Source organism: Rhinopithecus bieti, unplaced genomic scaffold (assembly GCF_001698545.2).
Source record: "Rhinopithecus bieti isolate Rb0 unplaced genomic scaffold, ASM169854v2 scaffold_2254, whole genome shotgun sequence".
Taxonomy (NCBI): Eukaryota; Metazoa; Chordata; class Mammalia; order Primates; family Cercopithecidae; genus Rhinopithecus; species Rhinopithecus bieti.
In genome coordinates this window covers 4,573,605-4,598,714 of record NW_016803982.1, presented here as the reverse complement: position 1 = coordinate 4,598,714, position 25,110 = coordinate 4,573,605, and the positions used below count along the sequence as shown (strand labels likewise).

General features: G+C 44.2%; 1 protein-coding gene across 1 annotated transcript in view; it reads right to left on the bottom strand.

Annotated features, from left to right (window-relative positions):
- SLC15A1 (solute carrier family 15 member 1) overlaps positions 1–25,110 on the bottom strand; it is a 71,329-nt gene that overhangs the window by 25,733 nt on the left and 20,486 nt on the right. Inside the window, exons 2-11 of the mRNA XM_017861255.1 lie at positions 15,976–15,992; positions 15,496–15,577; positions 15,250–15,391; positions 13,192–13,311; positions 11,098–11,197; positions 10,634–10,724; positions 8,404–8,487; positions 5,050–5,132; positions 1,264–1,350; positions 619–708 (exon numbers count right to left, since the gene is read on the bottom strand). Of these exons, the coding sequence (XP_017716744.1) occupies positions 619–708; positions 1,264–1,350; positions 5,050–5,132; positions 8,404–8,487; positions 10,634–10,724; positions 11,098–11,197; positions 13,192–13,311; positions 15,250–15,391; positions 15,496–15,577; positions 15,976–15,992 (896 nt within the window). The remainder of the gene's footprint in view (positions 1–618; positions 709–1,263; positions 1,351–5,049; positions 5,133–8,403; positions 8,488–10,633; positions 10,725–11,097; positions 11,198–13,191; positions 13,312–15,249; positions 15,392–15,495; positions 15,578–15,975; positions 15,993–25,110) is intronic.

Sequence of the window (25,110 nt, the reverse complement as noted above, 5' to 3'; positions counted from 1 at the left end):
GGCTTGAGCCACCGCGCCCGGCCAGGATTGAAACACTATCCGATTGCTTTGGTTACCGAGCCCCACGCGTTCAGCTGCCTAACACGATTGTGAAAAATTCCCGGGTATGTGTCTTAGGGCTGCGGTAGAAAGAGACAACAGGTCACCTGCCGGGTTCTAGGTCCCTGCTCGGAGAGGAGTCATTTTCCACCCCAGGATGGTACTTCCAGCCCAAGCATTCCATCTTAGAGTGGAAGAGATCAAGTCCCTCTCCATTTATGTATGGACTCCGCAAAAGGCAGTGTATCTTGTTACCATCTGCATTGGTAGGAAAACAAACTCTTTACTCTCAGTTTTGATTGGTAAGAGTCCTGGATGAAATCTTTCCCAAGGCCCCTTGACCTCACCTGATTGTCTTCATTGTTTAGCAACAGAAATGTGGATAGAACCACCTAGAATTGCTTTTGTTTTGTTTTTTACAATAAACTTAATGTGATCGAACAATTAAACAAGTGAAATATAAATGAGGAACTGGAAGAGAACTTTTTAGGTGTGAAATACAAAGTGAGCCTTGGTACCTGGCAGTGTCGGATGTACGCTTGCTCAGTGAAGAGGAGAGGAAGCAGAGTTTCACATTACCTGCTGGTCAAACAAGGCCCAGAACATTGGGAGTGGAATATACAGGAACATCACCCTCATAACCATCTTAATTTGGGAGATGAGCCGCTCCTGTAGTTGGAGTGGAGGAGGGACAAATTAGCCACACCCTGTGTCCTGTGCCACTCACGGCTTGCAGTTGCTGCTGAGTTTCAGTGGAGACACAGATATTTGCATCTAGAGACAAGCTGGGAGGTGATTAATCCAAAACATACTGCCGCAGTTTTCTTTAGAAAACCAAAAATGTCTAAACGATTTAAAATATGAGTGAAAACATCTATTTAGGAGGTAAATTACGTGCATTTACTAAATGTAAATCCCACCGCCACTGTCACCACCGCTTGACTCTCCTAGATTCAAACTAAGGTTATGTGATCCCAATTATATATAATTAATGCCAGATTATACCAAGTGAAAAACTATGAAAAGGTAGTATTATTTCCAGATCTATTTATCAAGTTATTTCCATTTAAAAAAATGCATGTATGCATAGTTTTATTTAATATGCTATAAAGGTTAGGAAGGTATAACTGATCATTTTGTCCATATAACCTTAATCTCAATTGAGATTTTGGGTGTTCACTTCCTGGGGGAATCAGGGTCATTGTAGCAATGACAGTTACTTACATCGTATTTCTCTTTAGCCCAGTCCAGCCAGTGCTCCCTCTTGGGAAATGCCTTACTCCGATGCCTAAATCTATTTTTGATGGCAAACTGAAGGAAGGAAGAAAAATCAAATTTCAAAACAGGACCAATAACTTTGTCAGGGAAGCACATTTCAATTAAACTACCTTTAGTAGAAAAATATGCTTGCGAGAAAAGCAAAATATACAATTGTATCTACTAGTATATGAGCACTTATTTCTATTAACAGTCTCTTTCCAACAAGCATTTGAGTTGGGGTGAACAGAGTTAAGCTGTGTCCACTTCACTCTCCAGATCCTCTAGAGAAGCACGCCCAATGGAAATAGAACACGTGTTTGCAATTTAAGTTTTCTAGTAGCCATCTTAAAAAGAAAAAGTGGAATGGCTGAAATTCATTCTACAAACATCTTATATAACATGATAAACCCCACTCTGATTTTAATAGGTAATCAATATTTAAAAATTAAGATTTTTTACCTTCTTCCATATTTTCTTCAAAATCCAGAAAATATTTTATACTTATGACATAATCTCAATTTATTTGTTTTTGAGACAAGGTCTTGCTCTGTCGTCTAGGCTGGAGTACAGTGGCACTGTCTTGGCTCACTGCAGCCTTGACCTCCCAGGCTCAAGTGATCCTCTCAGCTCAGCTTCCCAAGTAGCTGGGACCACGGGTATGTACCACCATGCCTGGCTAATTTTTTCATTTTTTATTTTTAATAGAGACAGGGTTTTGCCATTTTGTCCAGGCTGGTCTTGAACTCCTGAGCTCACGCGATCCACTGGCCTCAGCCTCCCAAAGTGCTGGGGTGGCATGAGCCACCATGCCCGGCCAGCATATCTCAATTTGGATGCTAGATTTTTATTAGAAATATTTGATCTGGGCCGGGCGCGATGGCTCACGCCTGTAATCCCAGCACTTTGGGAGGCCGAGGTGGGCGGATCACAAGGTCAGGAGATCGAGACCATGGTGAAACCCCGTCTCTACTAAAAATACAAAAAATTAGCCGGGCGCGGTGGCGGGCGCCTGTAGTCCCAGCTCAGGAGGCTGAGGCAGGAGAATGGCGTAAACCCGGGAGGCGGAGCTTGCAGTGAGCCGAGATTGCGCCACTGCACTCCAGCCTGGGCGACAGAGCGAGACTCCGCCTCAAAAAAAAAAAAAAAAAAAAAGAAATATTTGATCTGTATTTAGGTTTTATAAAGTTTGTGTTTGAAAACCTAGATTTACACACTAAGTTGTTTCAAACATACTTAAAAGCTTTCCAATAACTGAACTGAGTATTAGTTTTTAAGAGTAAGAACATACTACAGAGAAATATATTTATTAAAAAATTAAGGCTATAGGGAAACGTTTTAAGACATAATAACACAGGTCAGAAAAATACGATGACCCACCCATCATAAAATTAGGGGCTACTAAGATTCCTTGTTAGTGTTGTTTAGGAAAAAGGCCTTTGGGAAGAGCAAAGTGCATTTGCAATGACACAGCGGGAAGCAATGCTGGTGGAGGCTGCAGGCATGAGTGTGATCGAAAGGTAGTAATTGGGCCAGGCGTGGTGGCTCACACCTGTAATCCCAGCACTTCGGGAGGCTGAGGTGAGCAGATCACTTGAGACTAGGAGTTCAAAATCATCCTAGCCAACATAGCAAAACCCCGTCTCTACTAAAAATACAAAAATTAGCTGGGTGTGGTAATGCACGCCTATAGTCCCAGCTATTCGGGAGGCTGAGGCTGAGGCAGGAGAATTGCTTGAACCTGGAAGACGGAGGTTGCTGTGAGCCGAGATCCTGCTACTACACTCCAGCCTGGGTGTCAGAGTGAGACTCTGTCTCAAAAGGAAAAGGAAAAAAAAAAAAAGAAAAAAAGAAAAGCAGTAAGTTAAAGCTACAGGCTGGCTTTAGGATACTACGCAATATAGTTCTCATGACTCTAAATAGCTTGAAGTTGTTCTTCTGGAGTTGGAACTAAGTTGTCAATGACTCGTTAAGGAAGGACTTGGATGGGTAATTGGTAAGGTCCCCTCTTTGCTTGGAAAAAGGTTTTTGGTGGGAACAGGTTTAATGTCAGAAGAAAAGAGTATAGCTGCCCTTGAAGGGATTTTTTTTTTTTTGACAGGGAAAGGGCACATTTATTTCAAAAAGTGAAATACAACACAATACAACAATCTAATAGTACAATACAATTGAAATATAATACAATAATCCCAGCACTTTGGGAGGCTGAAGTGGGCGGATCACCTGAGGTCGGGGTTTGAGACTAGCCAGGCCAACATGGCAAACCCTGTCTCTACAGAAATAGAAAACTTAGCCAGGTGTGGTGGCATGTGCCTGCAGTCCCAGTTACTTGGTAGGCCGAGGCAGGGAATCACTTGAACCGGGAGGCAGAGGTTGCAGTGAGTTGAGAATGCACCACTGCAATCCAGCCTGGGTGACAGAGCAAGACTCCATCTCAAAAATAAATAAATAAAAGAAAAAAGAAATATAATACAATAATCTAATGCAATAAGGCCAGGTAAGATAAAGTAAGTGATCTAAAATTATCTTAAGGCTGCCTTTTCATCCAAAAGATTCACACGTGTTTTTTTTAAAAAAATAAATGACACATTTACCTCCAGTTATACAACATATACAGTATGTTCACTAAAAAAATGGGGAGTGTATAAGAAAAAAATTATGTGATTCCATTATCTAAGGATTCCCACTCTCAACATTTATTTCCCGCCCATACATGTATGTGTGTATGCATATACTATGGAGGTACTTGTGGAAGAAACCGTATTCTGCATATTCCTGTCACCAAATATTCTTTAGAAAGAAGACTGCTCCCGGCTGCATGTCATGCCAGAGATGAGCTGTCAGTTCGGCACCATCTTCCTATTGGCAGCAATTTGGTGGGCTGACATTTTCGCTATTATAAGTATTACAATGATAATCTTTGTATGTGAGTCTGTGTTCACTTTTTAAATTTTTTTTCCTTACTCTAGTTTTGTTTTGTTTTGTTTTGAGACGGAGTCTCCCTCTGTCACCTAGGCTGGAGTGCAACGGCGCAATCTCAGCTCACTGCACCCTCTGCCTCCCAGGTTCAAGTGATTCTCCTGCCTCAGCCTCCCGAGTAGCTGGGATTACAGGCACCCACCACCATGCCCAGCTAATTTTTGTATTTTTTAGTAGAGACAGGGTTTCGCCATGTTGGCCAGGCTGGTCTCGAACTCCTGATCTCAAGTGATCCGCCCGCCTCAGCCTCCCAAAGTGCTGGGACTACGGGCCTGAGCCACAGTGCCTAGCCTATTTTCTTACTCTTAATTCTTGAAAGCAGCATGACTGACTTGAAGCATCTGAACACCTGAGACTCTTGCTACACATTGCCAAATTGAGCCTCGTCGTTTTTGATTCACGCTCCCAGACAAACCTCAGGTGCTGTTCTGCCATTTTGACAGATGAAGAGTCACTTTGATTTGCTTTTCTTTGACCATTGATCTTATTTTATAAGCTCAAGAGCCATTTCTATTCCTCCCTTATTAAGTTCTGTTTGTGTCTTTTTCCATTTAGAAGAAACTACAATTTAGTGAATCGTAAGAAACACTAAAAATATATTTAAAGGAAAGTCAAAGCTTAGATTTAATTAAAATTTAATTTAATTTATTATACTTTAAAGGAATTATTTTAATTTATATTAGATTTTAATTTAATTTAAAGAATTTAATTTAATGTAATGGAAGGTTCTGAGGTGGTTAAATGGCCTTGAGAAAGAGCAGCTGAGATACTTACATGGATGCACTTGGCCACTTTACTCATGATGTTGCCCTGCGGCTGCAACTTCTTGTACATCCCACTGCCAATGATAAACACAACTAGATAGGGCAGAAGAAGACACATCAGCAAAGCATGTGCCAGAGTGACCTGTGGCCTAGAGAGAGGCACCTTTATTTGAATTATAACTTTGTTTTGGGATAATGGGATTACTTATGGAATGGATTTGCTTACCAACCTCACAGTTTAGAAAGTGCTTTTAACCTTCACAACTCACAAAAACCTATGAGTAATGTGATATTTGTGTTCTAATATGCAAACCTTTAAGCCTAATATCATCTACTTCCCATAACTTAAGGTAGCTCACGTACACTCACACAGGTATTTAAGCACAAGTTCTATCTCTATTTAAAGGGAGACAAAAGGAATCAGTGCTTTCATAGAACACATTAATGTATTTTTCTGCTAGGACAATAAATGGGGCCAGGTGTGGTGGCTCAAGCCTGCAATCCCAGCACGTTGATAGGCTGAGGTGGGTGGATCACTTGAGGTCAGGAGTTTGAGACCAGCCTGACCAACATGGTGAAACCCCTTCTCTACTAAAAATACAAAAATTAGCTGGGTGTGGTGATGGGCACCTGTAATCCCAGCTACTCAGGAGGCTAAGGCAGGAGAATTGCTTGAACCCAGGAGGTGGAGGTTGCAGTGAGCTGAGATCGTGTCACTGCTCTCTAGTCTGGGTGACAGAGTGAAACTCCATATCAAAATAATAAAAATAAAAATAAATGGAGCTGTAATTTTCTGAATGCAATGGGAAGAGAAAACTTCCCCTTTCTCTTTTTAATATTCAGGAAAAAATACTTAATCTTAATCATACATTGCAGAAATTTTTTCTGTGGCCACTGTACAGAAGCAGTTATAATTAACTGCATCTGCAGCTACAGTTTTATAAAAGTTGGAAGCACCTTTTCAATGAGGTCATTCTTCCATGGACCTTTTTGGTAAGTCACATTGTGAAAATAACTTGGAAAAAAAACCATTCTGGGGCTGAATGTGGCTGCTCACATCTGTAATCCCAGCATTTTGGGAGGCCAAAGCAGGAGGATGACTTGAGACCGGTAGTTCTAGAGCAGCCTGGGCAACATAGTGAGATCCTACCTCTATCATCTTATTCAAACTTTTTATAAAATTTAAAACATTGTTGCAAGAGTCTCTGAAAACATAGTCCATACACTAGGATTTCTGATTCTCCAATACCACACTTCAATAATTTAAAAACTGATAGATAACTTGAACTCTACTTATTTTTCTCAATTAAGAGGGCCTGAGATTTTTGACAGGTGCTAGCTCCAAGTATGTGCCTATACTATAGATGTTCTTTATAGTTGATGAAAGAAATGTTTACTTATATTCTTCCCCAATGTCAACCTTTCTCAATGCAGACATGGATGGTAAAGATGTCCAAGAGATTGAGTCTGTGTTTTCTTTTACAAACTAATATTTAATGTTTAAGCGTCTGATTAACTGAAACCTAATTCAAGCATAGGAATTTCTAGAGGTGGTGCCGACACGTCGGATTTGGCCTATTCTCAATTCCTCCAGAAGAAAAAGCATAATCTCTGATAGAGGAATGACTTGTACAGATGAAATAAGAATGTACCTAACGTGCTTAGTATGGTGTCTGGTGTAAAGCAAGATTTTTTGAAATACTATCTGTCTCCTGCCAAGAATTAAAGAGGAGGAGGTATCAATGAGCCTGCTAGGGGACAGTGGCAGTATGGGAAGAACCATGGAAGGAAAGAGACATTAAAAAGAGAACACTGAGCTCTCACCTAAATGAAAGGGGACAGTTAAATTGCTACAATGTGAGCAAAAGAGATTTAAAATGGTCCTATTCCATGCACTACTAACATCTGAAAACAAAAATTGGAGACAGAGACATGATTGTCAGCTCAGCAAAGCTGATGACAATCTCATTTGAGTGGGAAAGTGTCTCTGAAGAGTTGAGGTGGCCGCTGAGCTACTGTCTTCTTGCACCATTCTTGGCCACCTTTCACATCCAACCATCTCATGTAGACAATGCTACATTTCCCAAAAGCCAATGCCAAGAACTAATGTGCCAATGAATGCCTCAAATGGACATACATGTTCTGTCCATTGGGAAAGAATTCTAGTAGAAACATTTGGGGGTGATGTTAATTTGGTGCAAAAGTTATTGCACTTTTTGCCATTACTTTTAATGGCAGGAGCTGCAATTACTTTTGCACCAATCTAATCAGTTAAGGAAATGTAGTCGTTCATTGGAGTGTTTCAATGGCAACTGAACCAGGTGGCCATTTCTTCAAGCAAGTTATAGATAAGTACATACTGACAAGAACAAAAGCTTTTAGCCTTGGGTTCAGCTAATCCAGCAGACTCTATCACCTTCATTTTTTTTTTTTTTTTTTGAGACAGGGTCTCGCTCTATCATCCAGGTTGAAGTGTTGTGGTACAATCATGGCTCACTGCAGCCTCGACCTCCCGGGTTCAAGCAATCTTCCCACTTACGCTTCCAGAGTAGCTGGGACTATAGGTGTAAGCCACAGCATCCAGCTAATTAAAAAACAAAACATCCAGATGTGGTGGCTCACGCCTGTAATCCTAGCACTTTGGGAGGCTGAGGTGGGTGGATCACCTGAGGTCAGGCGTTTGAGACCAGCCTGGCCAACATGGCGAAACCCTGCCTCTACTAAAAATACACAAATTAGCTGTGCATGGTGGCAGGTGCCTGTAATCCCAACTACTTGGGAGGCTGAGGCAGGAGAATCGCTTGAACCCAGGAGGCACAGGTTGCAGTCAGCTGAAATCGCACCATTGCACTCCAGCCTGGGTGACAAGAGCAAGACTCTGTCATAAAAAAAAAAAAATTTTTGTTTTGTTTGTTTTAGAAGTAGGGTCTCTCTCTGTTGCCTAGGCTGGTCTTGAATTCTAGGCTGGTCTTGAACTCAAGGTATCCCCCTGCCTCGGCCTCCCAAAGTTCTATTCCTCCCTTATTAGGTTCTGTTTGTGCCTTTTTCCAAGACACCACGCTGAGCGAACATGCTGGGTCTCTCTCACCTTCATCTTAATCTGCCTATATAGTATCACACCTTTCAATGACCAACTCAGTTGGTTCCTTTTCCTGTAATCCTTTTTTTGATCCTATTCCCTCAGAATTGATGTGCCAATCCTACTTTCTTTGAATACTTAGAGCATGTTGAACATCTGATGCCAATTCTTCTCACTACTTTTTGTTGCCACTTGTTACATGCACTTTAAAACATTAGTCACAATCATTCATGTAGAGCCTGACCTGGTCCTAGGCTTCTATTAATTCAACCTGTTTCCACTTACTCAGGGATACAGCCATGAGAGCCGCAGGAACCCCAAAGGCCAGTGGGTAACAAGCTTGTTTACTGTGAATTCCACACTGTTGAACTGGGGAGAAATGACAAGATTAAAATTATTATGGCATTGGTAATGAGCATATCATTCCCATTTGTAAAGATCCCTCACTGATAATTACATATTGCTTTCACATACTGTTCTAGACACATCCATTTGCCTTACTGACATCGTTGCCAGCTAAGCAAAGCAGCAGTGTAGCAGGAGGAGCAGGAGATGGAAACCAGTTCTCAGCCCCTAAATAGATGGGTGATCCTATTGGTCAAAATCAGTGGCCCCCTCTTGGTTCTGTAGATTTTCTTTGTGGGGGAGATAAAGATGATCTGGATATACTAACTTGATTATATGGGACTCAGTGAATCAAAAGTACACTGGAAAATCAATATTCCTGAATTCACGCCAATCAGGTAGCAATTCGATGACCTAGGGCCGAGGTTGGAACACTTTTCTATGAAGGGCTCAACGGTAAATATTTTAGGCTTTGTGAACCATTGGTCTCTGTCAACTACTCAACCCCACCTTTGCAGGGGAAATCAACTGTAGACAATACATCAATGAATGGTCTTGCTCAGATTTCTGGATTCGGCCCATGGGCCACAGCTTGGCAACCTCTGACCAACAGCTATTTTAGCTTTGAAATCCCAGGATATATGTGTGTGTGTGTGTGTGTGTGTGTATGAAATAAATAAAAATTATAAAAAAACTAAGCCTTTGTAAGAAGTCGTAGAGATTCCTGGAAATCCTTTCCATGGAATGCTGGAGCCTCCAGGAATGATCTGATGCTATCAGGGTTTTGATTTGGTTCAGCTATCTCACACTTCGGGAGAAAAATAAGTTAACTAGCAGAAGTGACAGTCATACGAATGTTTCCTGTTCATGGCAAAAAATAGTTTTCCCCCTATAAAGAATAGAAACTTGTTAGTTAAATCTTTATTTGAACTGATTCGTTATCAACTAATTAACAAGTTACATAAAATTTTTGTCATATGTTCACTTTATATTTGTATGAGAGTCATCAATTTCCTTTTAAAAAATTATCCTTTAACAGATTCTACAATTTAAACATGCACCCTCTAGTAGAACCTAGAGGTGGGAGAGGTGAGCAAACAGGACACAGGAATAAAAGCTATCACATTTTTATGCAAAACAAGTTGAAAAAAACAAAAAATAAAACAAGTTGGAATGGGGTTTAATTGTCTGTCATCCTCAAACCAGTATTCTGTGCAGGAATACATAAATCCCCCTGAAATCTTTATTTCATAATCTAATCTGATTCAAATGTGGACAGGATGGTCTTGTCAGTTTGTCATCAGTAACATCACATATTGCCTTCCACATGGGAAATTCACAAACTCTCAATGGAGCATTAGCAAGAACAAACATCTGATAGTTACCGACACTGTCCCATTCTCTTCATCTGAGCAGTTCTTTTGGAAATACTTGAGATGATGGGAAAGCAAAGAAAAAACTTTGCCTTGGCCGGCAAAGCACTTTGGGAGGCTGAGGCAGGCAGATCACGAGGTCAGGAGATCAAGACCATCCTGGCTAACATGGTGAAACCCCATCTCTACTAACAATACAAGCAAATTAGCCAGGTGTGGTGGTGGGTGCCTGTAGTCCCAGCTACTCAGGAGGCTGAGGCAGGAAAATCACTTGAACCCGGGAGGCGGAGGTTGCAGTGAGCCAAGATCATGCCACTGCACTCCAGCTTGGGTGACAGAGCAAGACTCCTTCTAAAAATAAAACAAAACAAACAAAAAAACGAAATAATTTTGCCCAGTAAACTCCTCCTAAGTCACAGAAATATCGCTGGGGAGCAAAGCTTGAAGGCTGAAATGGCAGCTATGGCCACCAGCCCAGCTTCCAAGGTGCCTCTCTTGCCTCTTACCTCTTACCATGAGCATGACTTTGCATGAATAACAGTTTAGGGAGATGGATGCCCATGCTAAGGATGGCTTAGACTCTCCAGTGGTCACTGGGATAAGGGATTTAAATAAGATTAAAAGGAGGTGAAACTCACAGGGAAGGAAGCGCTTACTCCAGATCCCAATGGCATCCCAGCATGTAGCTGACAGCTAGAGGACAGTGGAGAAGGGAAGAACAGAAAAAAACGAAGAAGACACAGACTTAGCCTTTACTAAAAAAAGACAAACAGAAGTTCCTTTCAGGTATCTCTTACCTCTGAGCATGGGAGTGATGATCGTGGAAAGCAAACTTCCAGCATTAATGGCCAAGTAAAAGATGGAAAAGAATCTGTTTCTTTGTTTCTCCTGCAATGAAAAGGAGAAAGTAAGATGACTTTGGCTATCAGTCAACTGAGCAGAGCGAGCTGATGATCTCACTTTACTACTAACTTAGTTTTGGTTGGTATCTTACTTTCTAATGTACTTTTTTTTGTGTGTCTTTTTTTTTTTTTTTTTTCCTTTTTGTGGAGAACGGGGTCTTGCTGTATTACCCAGGCAGGTCTCGAACTCCTGGGCTCAAGCTATCCTCCCGCCTCTGCCTCCCTGAGAGCTGGGATTACAGGTATCCGCGCCCGGCCTCTAAAGAATCTGATGGAGAACAGACTTTGTGCCAGTGGCCTCTGACTCCTAGATGTGTGTAGTTCATTCACGCGGGCTCTGGGGATGCCCCTGCTCTTACCTGGCCCTCTTCAAACTGATCTCCGCCAAATGCAGAAACGCAGGGTTTGATTCCTCCAGTCCCAAGAGCTATCAGGGCCAGGCCGATCATGGACAGCGCCCTGGGAAAGACAGGGTGTTAGGCCAACACGGCAGATCCTCACAAGCAGAAGCCCTCTCTTTTCCCCAGTTTCCCTCAGCGGGCCCAGCACAGTGACACACATAGAGAGGAAGACAATCTCGTGAGAAGCCAGCTCACAGGAATGCAGCGTGATAGCCAAATGCAAACTTGAACTTATGGGCCTTCAAGCTCCTGCCCCCATCTAATAATTTACCATCCAGAAAACATAAAACAGTAGCTCGCGAGCTGAGGAAAGCCTTAGGTTTGGGGTTCTTTTGTAGCTTTATCGTTTCCAGTAAAAGAGTGGATAAATACAAAGTTATTGAACAAATATAAGCATTGTGTCTGGTACAGTCATAACAGACTCATAATAGTCATTAAGTAACATTGGAAAACATGATTTCATTGCAAAGCAGAATATCAGGTTAGGTAGTACAATCTCAGTTTGTTTACAAGGTACAGAAAACTGGAAGGAAATAGACTAAAAGACTTATTGTCATGTCTAGATGGTGGGATTAAGGGTTATTTAATTTACTCTTGTATTTTCTAGGTTATTGCTAAGTATTTTAACTCCTGAATTGAAAAAAAAAATTATAGCATTTATTGACCCTCACTTGGTAGTTTTATTAAACTTACAGGTAGGTACTACAAATTTCTGGTTTTATAGGCATGTATCCCATATATTGTCGGTTACTAATGTTGCCTTTAAACACTTAAAAAAATGTTATGAAACAGATAAAGTCAAGGAAAATATTGCACAGATAAAGAATTCTTTAAAAATCATGCTTCCTGAACCAATCTCCCTGAATTGGCTGGCCAAATCGCCCCTTTAATCTTGTCTGCCTCTTAATACAACTTGCATTTAATGTTGTCAATCTAAGCATTTTAAAAGACAACAAAAACAGGGCCAACTGAATATTATACACAATCTACTCTTGTGAGAATTTTAGGTGTGCTCCAATACGAACTCCATGAAATGAAAAATGAAAAGGTAAGATTTCTTGAGCACTGATCACTTGTCAGGCAGTGTTCTAGGTGCTTTACTTGGATTAACGTCACGACAGTCCTACACGAAGTAGGTACTATTACAAACAAGGAAACTGAGGCACAGAGGTTAAGAAAGTTGCTCAAGCTCACACAACTAGGAAGAGGCACAGCCCAAATCTGGCTCCAAAGTCCATGTTCTTAGTTGATATTATAGATTAGAAAACTGAGGCGCAGAGAAGAGCACCTTCCCAAGGCCAGAGAGCTGCTCTGTGGGAGGGCTCACAGCCACTCCCTCCACCGACACAGTTCCCTCTGGGCAAATCAAGAGATTCAGTCTGGACAGCAGTCTGATCAACTGATAAGCCAGCAGTGCGGTGATTGCCGATACTAATTTGAGTTTCTATTCTACTTTCCCAGCTCATTAGTTTACTCATAGATCAAGGAACTGAAGCACAAAAACAGGAAACAAAATAAATCTCTATAACTAGTCTACTAGGCCAGACTGCAGTGAAGCAAGATTAATCCAGCACCTGAGCATTTGTCAATGACACCTGCCATCCAGAGCCCAGCACAAAGGGCTGCAACAAATATTTATGAAATGGGATTATTGAAAAATAGGCAGAAGTGTGGTACAAGACAGAAAACCAAAGGTCCTGGAGTCCTCAGGACACCTGGCAGTGTGAAGGATCAAGGTCTGTGGGACTTTATATCCCTCCAGGGTAGGTCAAGACCAACATGAATCCCCTGCCCACTGACTGTACCTGCTGTGGGATATGGCGGCCCATGACAGCGGAGCCGCAGAGGGAGCACTGCCTCCAGACAACCACTAGGGTGGTGACATCCTGAAGACTCAGCTCAATCCATTTGGCAGCCTTCACCGTGCTGCCAAAGAGGGAGGGAAAGCCTCCTTATGCTCACAGTGAAGTTCAAGGAAAAAGATGAAGACTTAAAGCATCGAATGAGCATGCGGTGGGAGGGTGATGGGGGCAGCAGTGAGCATCAACTCACACGTGCACAGGAAGGCTGTCAGGAGTGCCATCGTGGTTGTGGTCTGTGAGGTCATTAATGGAGCTTACTGAGATGACTGCTTGTCCAATTGTGTAGACAATGGAGAGCGACACAATGGTCCTGTGTTTCCAAAGGTTAAGAGAATCCAAGTTAATTGCACAATAGCCATCCACTTCTGACTCCACCACAAAATACCTCCTCCTTGAAAGCTTTCAAGAGCCCAATCCTGAATACACTTATTTCTCGAACTTGAGTAACACTGTTAACTCTCAGGAAGGCACATGAGCAAAAACAATAGAACAAAGTTTTGGGCTAGGCATGGTGGCTCATGCCTGTAATCCCAGCACTTGGGAGGCCAAAGCAGGAGGACTGCTTGAGCTCAGGAGTTCCACACCAGCCTGGGCAACATAGCAAGACCCCATATCAACAAAAAGATAAAAAATTAGCCAGGTGTGGTGGTACATGCCTGTGGTCCCAGCTGCTCGGGAGGCTGAGGTGGGAGGATCACTTGAGTCCATGAGGTTGAGGCTGCAGTGAGCCATGATTGCGCCACAGCACTCCAGCCTGCGTGACAGAGCGAGACCCTGTCTCTTTAAAAAAAAAAAATTAACAAAATTTTGGCCAGAGGGCCAGGAGAGGGGAAAGATCCACTTTATCTTTCAAGTATTTGAAAGACTCTATGCTTTATTTTACCTATGGACTTCATATTTATATTTTTAAACAGTAAGAATTACTTATCTTCTGATTGGTAATGATATTTGACCAGGAAGTAGACCTTTGATAATTTTTGTAGAATTCTTTGGAGGTAGTGATTATTCTTTCTTCTGCCCATGCTACAGTTTGGATGTCTGTCTCCTGCAAACCTCAAGCTGAAATGTGATCCCAGTGTTGGAAGCGGGGCCTGGTGAGAGGTGTTTGGGACACCGGGGCAGATCCCTCATGAATGGCTTGGTGCTGTCCTCATGGTTAGGAGTGAGTTCCTGCAAGAGCTGGTTGTTGAAAAGAGCCTGACACTTCTCTCCTCTTTCTCTCTTGCTTCCCCTCTGGCCACGTGATCTCTGCACTTGCCATCTCTCCTTTACCTTCCTCCATGAATGCAAGCAGCCTGAGGCTTTCACCAGATGCTTGGTCTTCCAGCCAGCAGAACTGTCAACCAAATATACCTTTTTCCTTTATAAATTCCCCAGCCTCGGGTATTCCTTTATAGCAACACAAGCGGACTAAGATGGCCCATGTCATTCCTTTGTCCTGGAAAAGCCTCTACTTCCTTCTTCATTAAGTTCCAGGAAAACTTTCCTGACAACATCCCACTAGGTGTGCTCGTGGAGCCCTTCCTGGAGGGCTGGGTGACTTCTCTCCTTAGTGACCTCACATCATCTGACCTCAAGCAGCGTTAGCCCCTCAGCAGCCAGGGAGTATTTTAGAGAGTTTCTTTGTTTCCCCAGACCTTAACTCCATGCCTCACAAATCGCTAATAATAAACAATATCCCTGCTACTATGTCAAGATGAGACAAAGATGTTACATTTGTTTGGATTAGGGAAAAACAAAAACCTATAGATGCTGCTTGCAGTCACTGAATGTCAGGCACTGTGTTAGGCTCTAGGGACAGGATACTGAGCAGAAACAGAGCTGTAAATGCTCTCCTAAGGGTTTGCTTTTGTTTTTAATTTGTTTTTGAGACAGGGTCTTGTTCTGTCATCCAGGCTGGAGTGCAGTGATGTGATCACAGCTCACTGCAGCCTTGACCTCTGGGACTCAAGTGGATCCTCCCACCTCAGCCTCCCATATAGCTGGGGCCACAGGTGTACACCACTGTGCCTGGCTAATTTCTTTATTTTTGGTAGAGATTAGGTCTCACCATGTTGCCCAGGCTGGTCTCAAACTCCTGCCTCAGCCTCTCAAAGTGCTGGGATTACAGGTGTGCACCACACCACACCCGCCTCTCCTAAGAGTTTATGTTCTTTGACTCATCATTCCCAGATTCCACCATTCCCAATTACAAAACCTACATTTACTTTTTGGCTTGTTTGTAAACAAGAAATTTCCAGCCACTCACTTGAACTTTCCCAGCCACGAGTCAGCGATAAGAGCTCCAAGAATTGGCATCAGGTAGCACAGAGCCACAAATGTATGGTAGATGGCGGTGGACAGGTTATCATCCCAGCTGAAGAAATTTGTGAAGTACAGAATCAGGATTCCTTTTGAAGAGGGCAGGTGGAAGAGGAGGAGGGGAAGCAAAGTTAGGACTGTTACGGCCACTCCCACTCTTCCCCAAAGGGTGAGAAGCGGCCAATACAGTTACCTCGCATTCCATAGTAGGAAAATCTTTCGCAAAACTCATTGGCCACAATGAAGAAGATGCTCAGGGGATAACCAAAGCAACCCTGACAAGAAAGAAATAAGCACAGGATTGAAATACACCCCTCACTTGTCCATAGCCACAAAGGAGCACCAGTGGCATGAAAGGCAGTCAATGCAGATTCAGTAACTTACCAGTGACTGTCTACAGCAGAAAACTAGAATTCAATCATTTTATTCCCTACACTAATCTTTCCCCATAGAGACAGCAGTGAAATAAAGCATCCAGTGGTATTGTTAGTCTGAGGAGGATTATCCATAGCATTTCCTCGGGAGAGGACATCTCACATGGAAATCCAGGATCACACCCTCACTGCTTCTAGATGTACACTACAGATCTGTTAGGTGAATGAGCCCTTAGGCATAAAACAGATGATAAAATTTACAAGATGAAGATACGTAGAGAAGGAAAAAGGGTACTCACCTGTGATTTCGACATTCCTAAAAGAAAACAGAATCCCAATATTAAAGTCAAGCCATTACAGTACTTTTTGCTCTGTCTAAACTCAGAGCCTCTGACTTTTTAGGATGGTCAGAGGGGCCATTCACCAAACAGCTCCAGCCCTCCCTGGGATCCTGGCCCCAGACTCGCGCTTCTTATCTGAGGTGGGGCCTGGCATCTGTATTTTCTTTTAAGAAGCTCCTCAGGCAGTTCTCCTGGGCTGTCAAAATTGAGAAGCAGCAGCTCAGAGAATCAGGACTAAACCATTTCCTGCTGAAACACTTCAAAGGCTGCCCATTGGGATACAATCCACACATTCTAGCATGTTCTTCGATATCTCACAAGTGTTTTGGTGGGGATTAAATTTCTGTAATACAAAATGCTTTTGAGTGCCTGACACACTGTGCACACTCAGCTGCCACCTCCTATGACCTGGGCCCTGCCTGCCTGCCAGGCTCGCCCCATGATTTAAGTCTTGCCACCAATATTCCCTTCCCAAATCATCTCTGATGTACCTACATCACTGTACTGTCATGATGGGCAGTTTACATTTTTGCTTCCTTTCTGGACCAGGTTCTGCAAGTGGAAGAATCATGTGCCATCCATCACACCAACATCCCCACTTCCAACGCCCTGTACAATACCTACCACTGGTAGGGGGTTATGTCGGGAGAATTAATGAGAAGAGCAGGAAGAGACAGCCAGAGAATACAAGGGAGCCGGTGCATGTCAAGCCCAGTGGACTCTCCCATCTGCATCCTAGGAGCACCTCATCCCCACCCCGTCAGCACCTGCTCTTCTGTCTCCCTGGAATTATGGCAAGAGCTGAGCTGTGCCCTTGTCTCTAGTCTTTACACCTCCTCACTTTGCTCCTACACAAACACATTGCCCTGTGTTCATCCGTGTCTATCACACACTATGCTGTTTCCCACGGGGCATCCATCCCCTTCCCCCTCACTCACCCCAATTTCCTTATATGAGGGTTCTTTGTCACCAGGGATCCCTGAACATGCTCCACCTCTATTAGGAATCTAGGAATTGGTGACCCCATAGCAGTGGGTCTCACACTGGAGTGAGCCTCAGAATCACCAGAGGGCTTGCAAGAACAGATAGCTGGGCCCCACTCCCAGAGTTGTTGATTCTGTAGGCCTGAGATAGACACTTGAACTTGCATTTCTAACAAGCTCCCAGGTGTGGGTGTTGCCACTGGTCCAGGCAGTGTGCTTTGGGAATCACTACACTGGAAAATTAATCTTTAGACTGTTCTTTTCCCAGGGTTTGTTCTTGGCAGCTTTATCAAAAATGAGTTGGCTATAAATTGATGCATTTATTCCTGGGTTCTCTTTTCTGTTCCACTGGTCTATGTGTCTGTTTCTATGCCAGTACTATGCTGATTTGGTTACTACAGTTTGTAGCATATTTTGACACCAGGTGGTACCTCCAGCCCTATTCTTTTTGCTCAGGATGACTTTGGCTTTTCAAGGCTTTTTGGTTGAAACGGATTTTAGGATTTTTTTTTTTCTATTTCTATGAAGGTTGTCATTGGATCTTGTCATTTGCAGCAATACAGATGAAACTGGAGGACATCAGGTTAAGTGAAATAAGCCAGGCACAGAAAGATATTACATATTCTCACTCACACGTGGGAGCTAAAAAATTGATCTCATGGAGGTAGTGAGTAGAATGGTGGTTACCAGAGGATGGGAAGGGTAGGGGAAGGCGGGAGGATGAAGCAAGGTTAGCGGATACAAAACACGGTTCTGCAGAAGGAATAAGAGCTGGTGTTTGGCAGCACAATAGGGTGACTACAGTTAACAAACATTTATTGTGTATTTCAAAATACAGCCTGGGCACGGTGGCTCACACATGTAATCCCGGCACATTGGGAGGCCGAGGTGGGTGGATCACCTGAGGTCAGGAGTTCGAGACCAGCCTGGCCAACATGGCGAACCCCCATCTCTACTAAAAATACAAAAATTAGCTGGGCGTGGTGGCACACACCTGTAATCCTAGTTACTTGGGAAGTTGAGGCAGAAGGATTGCTAGAACCTGGGAAGTGGAGGTTGCAGTGAGCCAAGATTGCACCACTGCACTCCAGCCTAGGCCACAGAGTGAGGCTCTATCAAAACAAACAAACAAACAAACAAACAAAAAAAACCCCAAAAAACAAAAAACAAACAGAATAGATAGCAGATCTGGAATGTTCTCAACACAAAGAAATGATCGAGGTTTGAGGTGATGGATATTCCAAATATCCAGATTTGATCACTACACATTGTATGCCTCTATCAAAAATTATATGTGTCCCATAAATATGTATAATTATTATGTATCTATAACAAATTTTTAAATCCTTAAAGCCCTACGGCAGCCCATGTGTTGCAAACTACAGCAGAGCTGCCCACATGAAAAGCAATTCAACCGGAAGTCAATGTCTGCCACTGTGGCTGGTATTCGAGAAGACTGACTTCTCTCTGCACCTGAGATTTGCATCTCTAACAAGAGTCAAGATGAAGTCAATGCTGCTGGTCTAGGGACTACACTTGGAGGACCACATGCAGGCTGTGATGTCCTGCTGCCTGATGGCTCTACATAAGAAAGTTTTATCACTTCCCTGGCTCCAAACACCAGGAAGACCACACCAGCTATCAGAGCAGAAATCGAATACAGGAGCCATACAGCCTGCCGAAGCCTCTGCCGCAGTGCCTTCCTCCATCTCCCACACCACTTCCCTCTGGGGCCCTTCCTTGTAGATTTACTGCCTTATGTTTTCATTATGTGCAAGTTCAAAGCCCTATCCCACAATAAACAAAGCCACAACCCTGGCAGAGGAACTCCCTTCCTGACCCTGACCATGGGGCCCTCCAGGCTTCACCACCCCTTTCCGGGCAGGCGCCTTCCCTCCTGGTCCCGTCAGCCTGTACTGGTGTTATTTCCACTCCTGCAGCCCAGCGTGGCCCCAGGGGCCTCCTACCAGATGGTCTTGCATTTTTGCCCACTTAAGAGCATTTTAGGTCCCGGCGCAGTACCTCACACCTCCATCCGAGGTGGGTGGATCATTTGAGGTCAGGAGTTGGAGACCAGCCTGGCCAACATGGTGAAACCCTGTCTCTACTAAAAATACAAAAATCAGCCAGGCGTGGTGGTGCGGGCCAGCAACTCAGGAGGCTGATGCAGGAGAATCGCTTGAGCTCGTGAGGCGGACGTTGCAGGAAGCTGAGATAAAGCCATTGCACTCCAGCCTGGGCAACAGAGCGAGACTCCATCTCAAAAAGAAAAAAAGGAAAGAAAGAAAGAAAACAATAATAAAGAACATTTTAGATGCTATTTTAGTCCTTGTCCGAAGCAGGAAATACACTGTACTGGTTTCACAGGACCCCAGTTCCCAACTCTTCCTGCCTGTTAGAGTTCTGGACAGAGATTCCTCCACACGAATAACCTGGTTTCCTTGCGAGCGAGACCTGTCGTGGGATGGGGCTGCTTCCAGGACAATACACCAAGAATGAGGGCCATGGAGTCAACCCTGTGGCTGAGTCTCACGCCGGCCTCCGTCTCATGCCAGCTGCATGGCGGGCGAACCCATCTGTTTTGGGCCGGCCCAACAATCAAATGAGGATGGCCTTGGCCCTGTGGGGTTGCTGGAAGAGTCCTGCAAACCCCACAATGCTCAGTGCATCCTTACGCGGGAGACGCGACCACCTCAGGGTCCTCAGCGTGCCCCTGCGCCGCTTCCCGCAGAGCGGAAATTCAGTGTTTGTAGGAGACGTTTCCTAAGGCCCGTTTATCAGTCACAGAGCACAGCGCTCAGATCCAGCTCTGCACTGTGGGTTCCACGAACCCTTCCAGGAGAGTCCTTCTTCTTTAGCCCCGAGCCTGACCTGCAAGGAGCTCATCCATGTCCCAGGTCTTGACCTGGCTCCCACTGGGTTTGGCCAACAGGGAGCCCTGGGAAGATCAGAGGGAGGGAAGAAACGTTGGGGTATTTGTTTTTCTGGTGTCCTCCCTGCAAGGTCACCTCAGACCATCACCTCTAGTGACAGTCACGGCTTCTCTGATGTCAGCCCTTCCCACACAACTCTTTCCTTCCAGATTTCAGTAGCGGTTCCTTCCCCTCATCTTGCAGGCCCAGAGGGCAACAGGGAGGCTGCTGCAGACCCAGGTGCCACACTACCATTGGTGGTGTCTGTCCACCGTAGCATCTTTCTGTGACCAAGCCCTCCTGTGCCGAGCGTGGCCTATGTGTCCTGGGAGGTCCGTGGTGAGGCAGTGCACCCGCTGTGGACTTGGGCCATCTTTCACACCAGGCAGGAAAGCACCAGTCTCCAGCGAATAGGAAGGGCTGGTCGGGCAAGCTTGCATTTGCAAGCTTGGTGCAAACCAGCCTGAGAGTGCAAAGCATCATTGCTGCAGTGCTGTGCGTTCTTGAGGACATGGCAATACCACATTACGCTTTGCCTACTTAGACTTTGGGTAATTTGGCCTGACCATTGCCTCCCAAGGCCAACGAGAGGGGTGAAGTCACACAAAGGTCCATGTTATCCTTGGCCCTCTTCAGGGAAGCAGGAGCGAGCTCTGAAAACCCAAATCACCCAAATCCAGCAGGGAGAGCCTGGGCTTCATCACAAACCTTCCTTTCCTGTGTTCCCCAGATTTTTATTTGCAGGGAAAGATTTCATCTTTCCAGAGTTGTCTGTTTGCCTTTGCTAAATATTTTGTACCTGCTATTTGCTTAATAATAGTGGTAAAGTTTTCCTCCACTTCAAACATACTACGATTACAAAAAAGAGGCTATTCAGAAAGCTTAGGTCTTAACATCGTTATACACAGAACTAAATTACGGGAAAGGAAATCCCTGCAAGTGTAAATCTGAGACTCAGTACCCAGACATCACTGAGAAGGCATTTTGTTTTCTGAAAGTATATATTCCAAGAACTGCTTTTATTATTACAGGGCAGAGGTTGCTAACTTCTTTGATAGAATCCAGAGCTGTCTACTGGGTGTAACACTGCAGTCAGCATTTCTTATCTTAATATACTTGTGTCAACAGGATTGCTATCTTAGCTCAAGTGCAGAAGCGGTGTTTACATCAAGACTTCAGACTGAACTCAAGTATCAACTCTCACAAGATTCTGTTTACTTTGGTGCAATCGTGTTTAGGTTGGTTCCCTGCTAGTAAACCTCAGAGGCATATTTGAGTAGCCCAATGTTTCTAGTATCACTCTGGGGTCCCTTGTGTTGAACTATGATCAGAGGCAAACCCAGCTTAGAATCTGGACTTCGCATAGGACTGTTCGTTAACACCCAACACATTGCAATTGCTGAATCAATGCAGGCTCTTCTTGCTATTCTAGGCCCAGCAGTGGTTTTGCTTTCTTTTGGCTAAAGAATTTGATGACATAAATGTATATTATATATTTATATATGATTATTGACTTGGGGGTTGGCGGGGACAGGGAACACAGGAGAAAAAAGAGACCCCCTTCCTCCCCACAACTCAGTGAAATCTCCCATCCATGTGAATATTTCCTACTATTTATATAAAGCATGCTCCATATTTTGAACCATTTCGGGATGGAAACTCTAACTTTGATGTTTTATTACCTAGAAATTAATAACTCCCTCAGCAACTGGAAGGCTGCTTAGAGTACACCTCTAGGAGCTAGACTTCGGAAGTTAGAAGGAACGAGGCATTTTGCTGAGATCAAAGAGAGAAGGCCTCACTTTCAGGCAGAGAGATAACTGTTTTCTATCATGACCAAGAGTGAAACTGAAGGAATACTGTAAGCTTCACATACTGCTTTGAGGATGTGTTTCTGAAATTTCAAGCTGTGGTGGTCAGAATCGTGGTCCCCTAGAGATGTCCATAGTGTAATCTCTGGGATTCAGGGATATGTTCCCTTCCACGGCAAAAGGTTCTTGCAGACGTGATTAAGTTGGGGGCTTGAGATGAAGAATTTATCTTAGATTATCCAGGCAGACCCAATATAATCACAAGTGTCCTAAAAAGAGTCAGAAAAGGTCAAAAGCAGGGGAGTGACTGCAAGTGTTGGGGGAGGGGTCCCCAAGCCAGGGAATGTGGCAGCCTGGAGAAGTTGGAAAAGGCAAGGAGGGTTCCCCCCGAGAGACTTTTGATTTTAGCCCAGTAAAATTCATTTTGGATTTCTGACCTCCAGAACTACAAGAAGACACCTGTGTGAAGCCACTAAGCTTGTGGTTTTTTGTTACAGCAGTAATTAGAAACTGATACACAGAGGTTTGCCCCAAACTCTGTAAATACAGGTCTTTAATCACTATTTACATATAACTAAGACTCAAATTTCCTGCCACATTTTGTTTGTTGGTGAAATGCTCTCTTTATTAATTTTTTCCTAAACTATATTTTTCTACTTAGAGCTTAGAAGTGCATACCTAGCACCTGGCTTTTAAGCTGGATTTGGCAGAATCTAAGCTCTGGTGCTTGCTCTGAAAATGGTTTCCGAAGCCAGGAGTAAAGGAGTAAAGTTCACAAAGTCGGTCCCACAAAAGTCCCAGGAAGCCAATGGTCCCTGCAAGAACACAGTTTGGCCTTGCTAATGGTAAAAGTGGTTTTCCAGTTAAGGAGAGAACTTTCTCAGTATTGCCCCTGCATCTAGCCAGTGGAAAGACATGGGCTTTTGGGAATCAGGATATCGAACCACAGTGTAGAGACATTCCTCCTAGCCATGCGGCCTTGACCAAGGTGCTTACCCTCTGGGCTTCCATTTCTTCATCCACAATATAGTTTGCATGTATGTCCCCACCAAAATCTCATATTGAAATGTAATACTCAATGCTGGAGGTGGGGCCTGGTGGGAGGTGATTGGATCACAGGGGCTTTGGCACCATCCCTCTTGGTACTGTCCTTGCCACAGTGAGTGAGTTCTTGCGAGATCCCGTCATTTTATTTTATTTTTATTTTTGAGACGGAGTCTCACTGTGTTACCCAGGCTGGACAGGAGTGGGGCAATCTCAGCTCACTGCAACCTCTGCCTCCCGAGTTCAAGAAATTTTCCTGCATCAGCCTCCTGAGTAGTTGGGACTACAGGCATGTGCCACCACGCCTGGCTAATTTTTGTACTTTTAGTAGAGATGGGGTTTCACCATGTTGGCCAGCCTGGTCTTGAACTCCTGGTCTCAAATGATCTACCCGCTGTGACCTCCCAAAGTGCTGGGATTATAGGCATGAGCCACCAGACCCGACCTTAGATCTGGTCATTTTAAAGTATGTAACATCAACATAGCTGCCCTTTCCAAGATGGCCGAACAGGAACAGCTCCGGTCTGCAGGTCCCAGCGCCATCAACAGAGAAGACAGCTGGTTTCTGCATTTCCAACTGAGGTACCTGGTTCATCTCATTGGGACTGGTTGGACGGTAGGTGCAGCCCACGGAAGGTGAGCTGAAGCAGGGCGGGCCATCGCCTCACCCGGGAAGCACAAGGGGTCAGAGGATTTCCCTTTCCTAGCCAAGGGAAGACTGTACCGGGAAAATTGGGACACTCCTGCCTTGATGCTGCACTTTTCCAAAGGTCTTAGCAAACAGCACACCAGGAGATTATATCCCGTGCCTGGCTCAGCGGATCCCATGCCCACGGAGCCTAGCTCACTGCTAGCTCAGCAGTCCGAGATCAAACTGCGAGGCGGCAGCCTGACTGGGAGAGAGGCATCCACCATTACTGAGGCTTGAGTAGGTAAACAAAGCGGCTGGGAAGATCGAACTGGGTGGAGCCCACCGCAATTAAACAAGGCCTGCCTGCCTCTGTAGACCCCACCTCTGGGGGCAGGGCACAGCTGAACAAAAGGCAGCAGAAACTTCTGCAGACTTAAATGTCCCTGTCTGACAGCTCTGAAGAGAGCAGTGATTCTCCCAGCAAGGTGTTTGAGCTCTGAGAACGGACAGACTGCCTCCTCAAGTGGGTCCCTAACCCCTGTGTAGCCTAACTGGGAGACACCTCCCAGTAGGGGCTGACTGACACCTCATACAGCCAGGTGCCCCTCTGAGACGAAGCTTCTAGAGGCAGAATCAGGCAGCAATATTTATTTGCTGTTCTGCAGCCTCCGCTGGTGATACCCAGGTAAATAGGGTCTAGAGTGGATCTCCAGCAAACTCCAACAGACCTGCAGCTGAGGGACCTGACTGTTAGCAGGAAAACTAACAAACAGAAAGGAATAGCATGAACATCAACGAAAAGGTCATCTATACCAAAACCACATCTGTAGGTCACCAACATCAAAGACCAAAGCTAGATAAAACCACAAAGATGGGGAGAAACTTGAGCAGAAAAGCTGAAAATTTTAAAAACCAGAGCTCCTCTTCTCCTCCAAAGGATCACAGCTCCTCGCCAACAATGGTACAAAGCTGGAAAGAGAATGACTTGGACGAGTTGAAAGAAGTAGGTTTCAGAAGGTCACTAATAACAAACTTCTCTGAGCTAAAGAAGGATGTTTGAACCCATTGCAAGGAAGCTAAAAACCTTGAAAAAAGGTCAGATGAATGGCTAACTAGAGTAAACAGTTTAGAGAAGATGTTAAATGACCTGATGGAGCTGAAAACCATGGCAAGGGAACTACGTGATGCACGCACAAGCTTCAGTAGCTGATTTGATCAAGTGGAAGAAAGGGTATCAGGGATTGAAGATTAAATTAATGAAACGAAGTGAGAAGAGAAGTTTAGAGCAAAAGAGTAAAAGAAATGAACAAAGCCTCCAAGAAATGTAAGACTATGTAAAAAGACCAAATCTACATTTGATTGGTGTACCTGAAAGTGACAGGGAGAATGGAACCAAGCTGGAAAACGCTCTTCAGGATATTATCCAGGAGAACTTCCTCAATCTAGCAAGGTGGGCCAATATTCCAATTCAGGAAATACAGAGAACACCACAAAGATACTCCTCGAGAAGAGCAACTCCAAGACACAAAATTTTCAGGTTCACCAAGGTTGAAATGAAGGAAAAAATGTGAAGGGCAGCCAGAGAGAAAGGTCGGGTTACCCACAAAGGGAGGCCCATCAGACTAATAGCAGATCTCTCAGCAGAAACTCTCCAAGCCAGAAGAGAGTGGGGACCAATATTCAACATTCTTAAAGAAAAGATTTTTCAACCC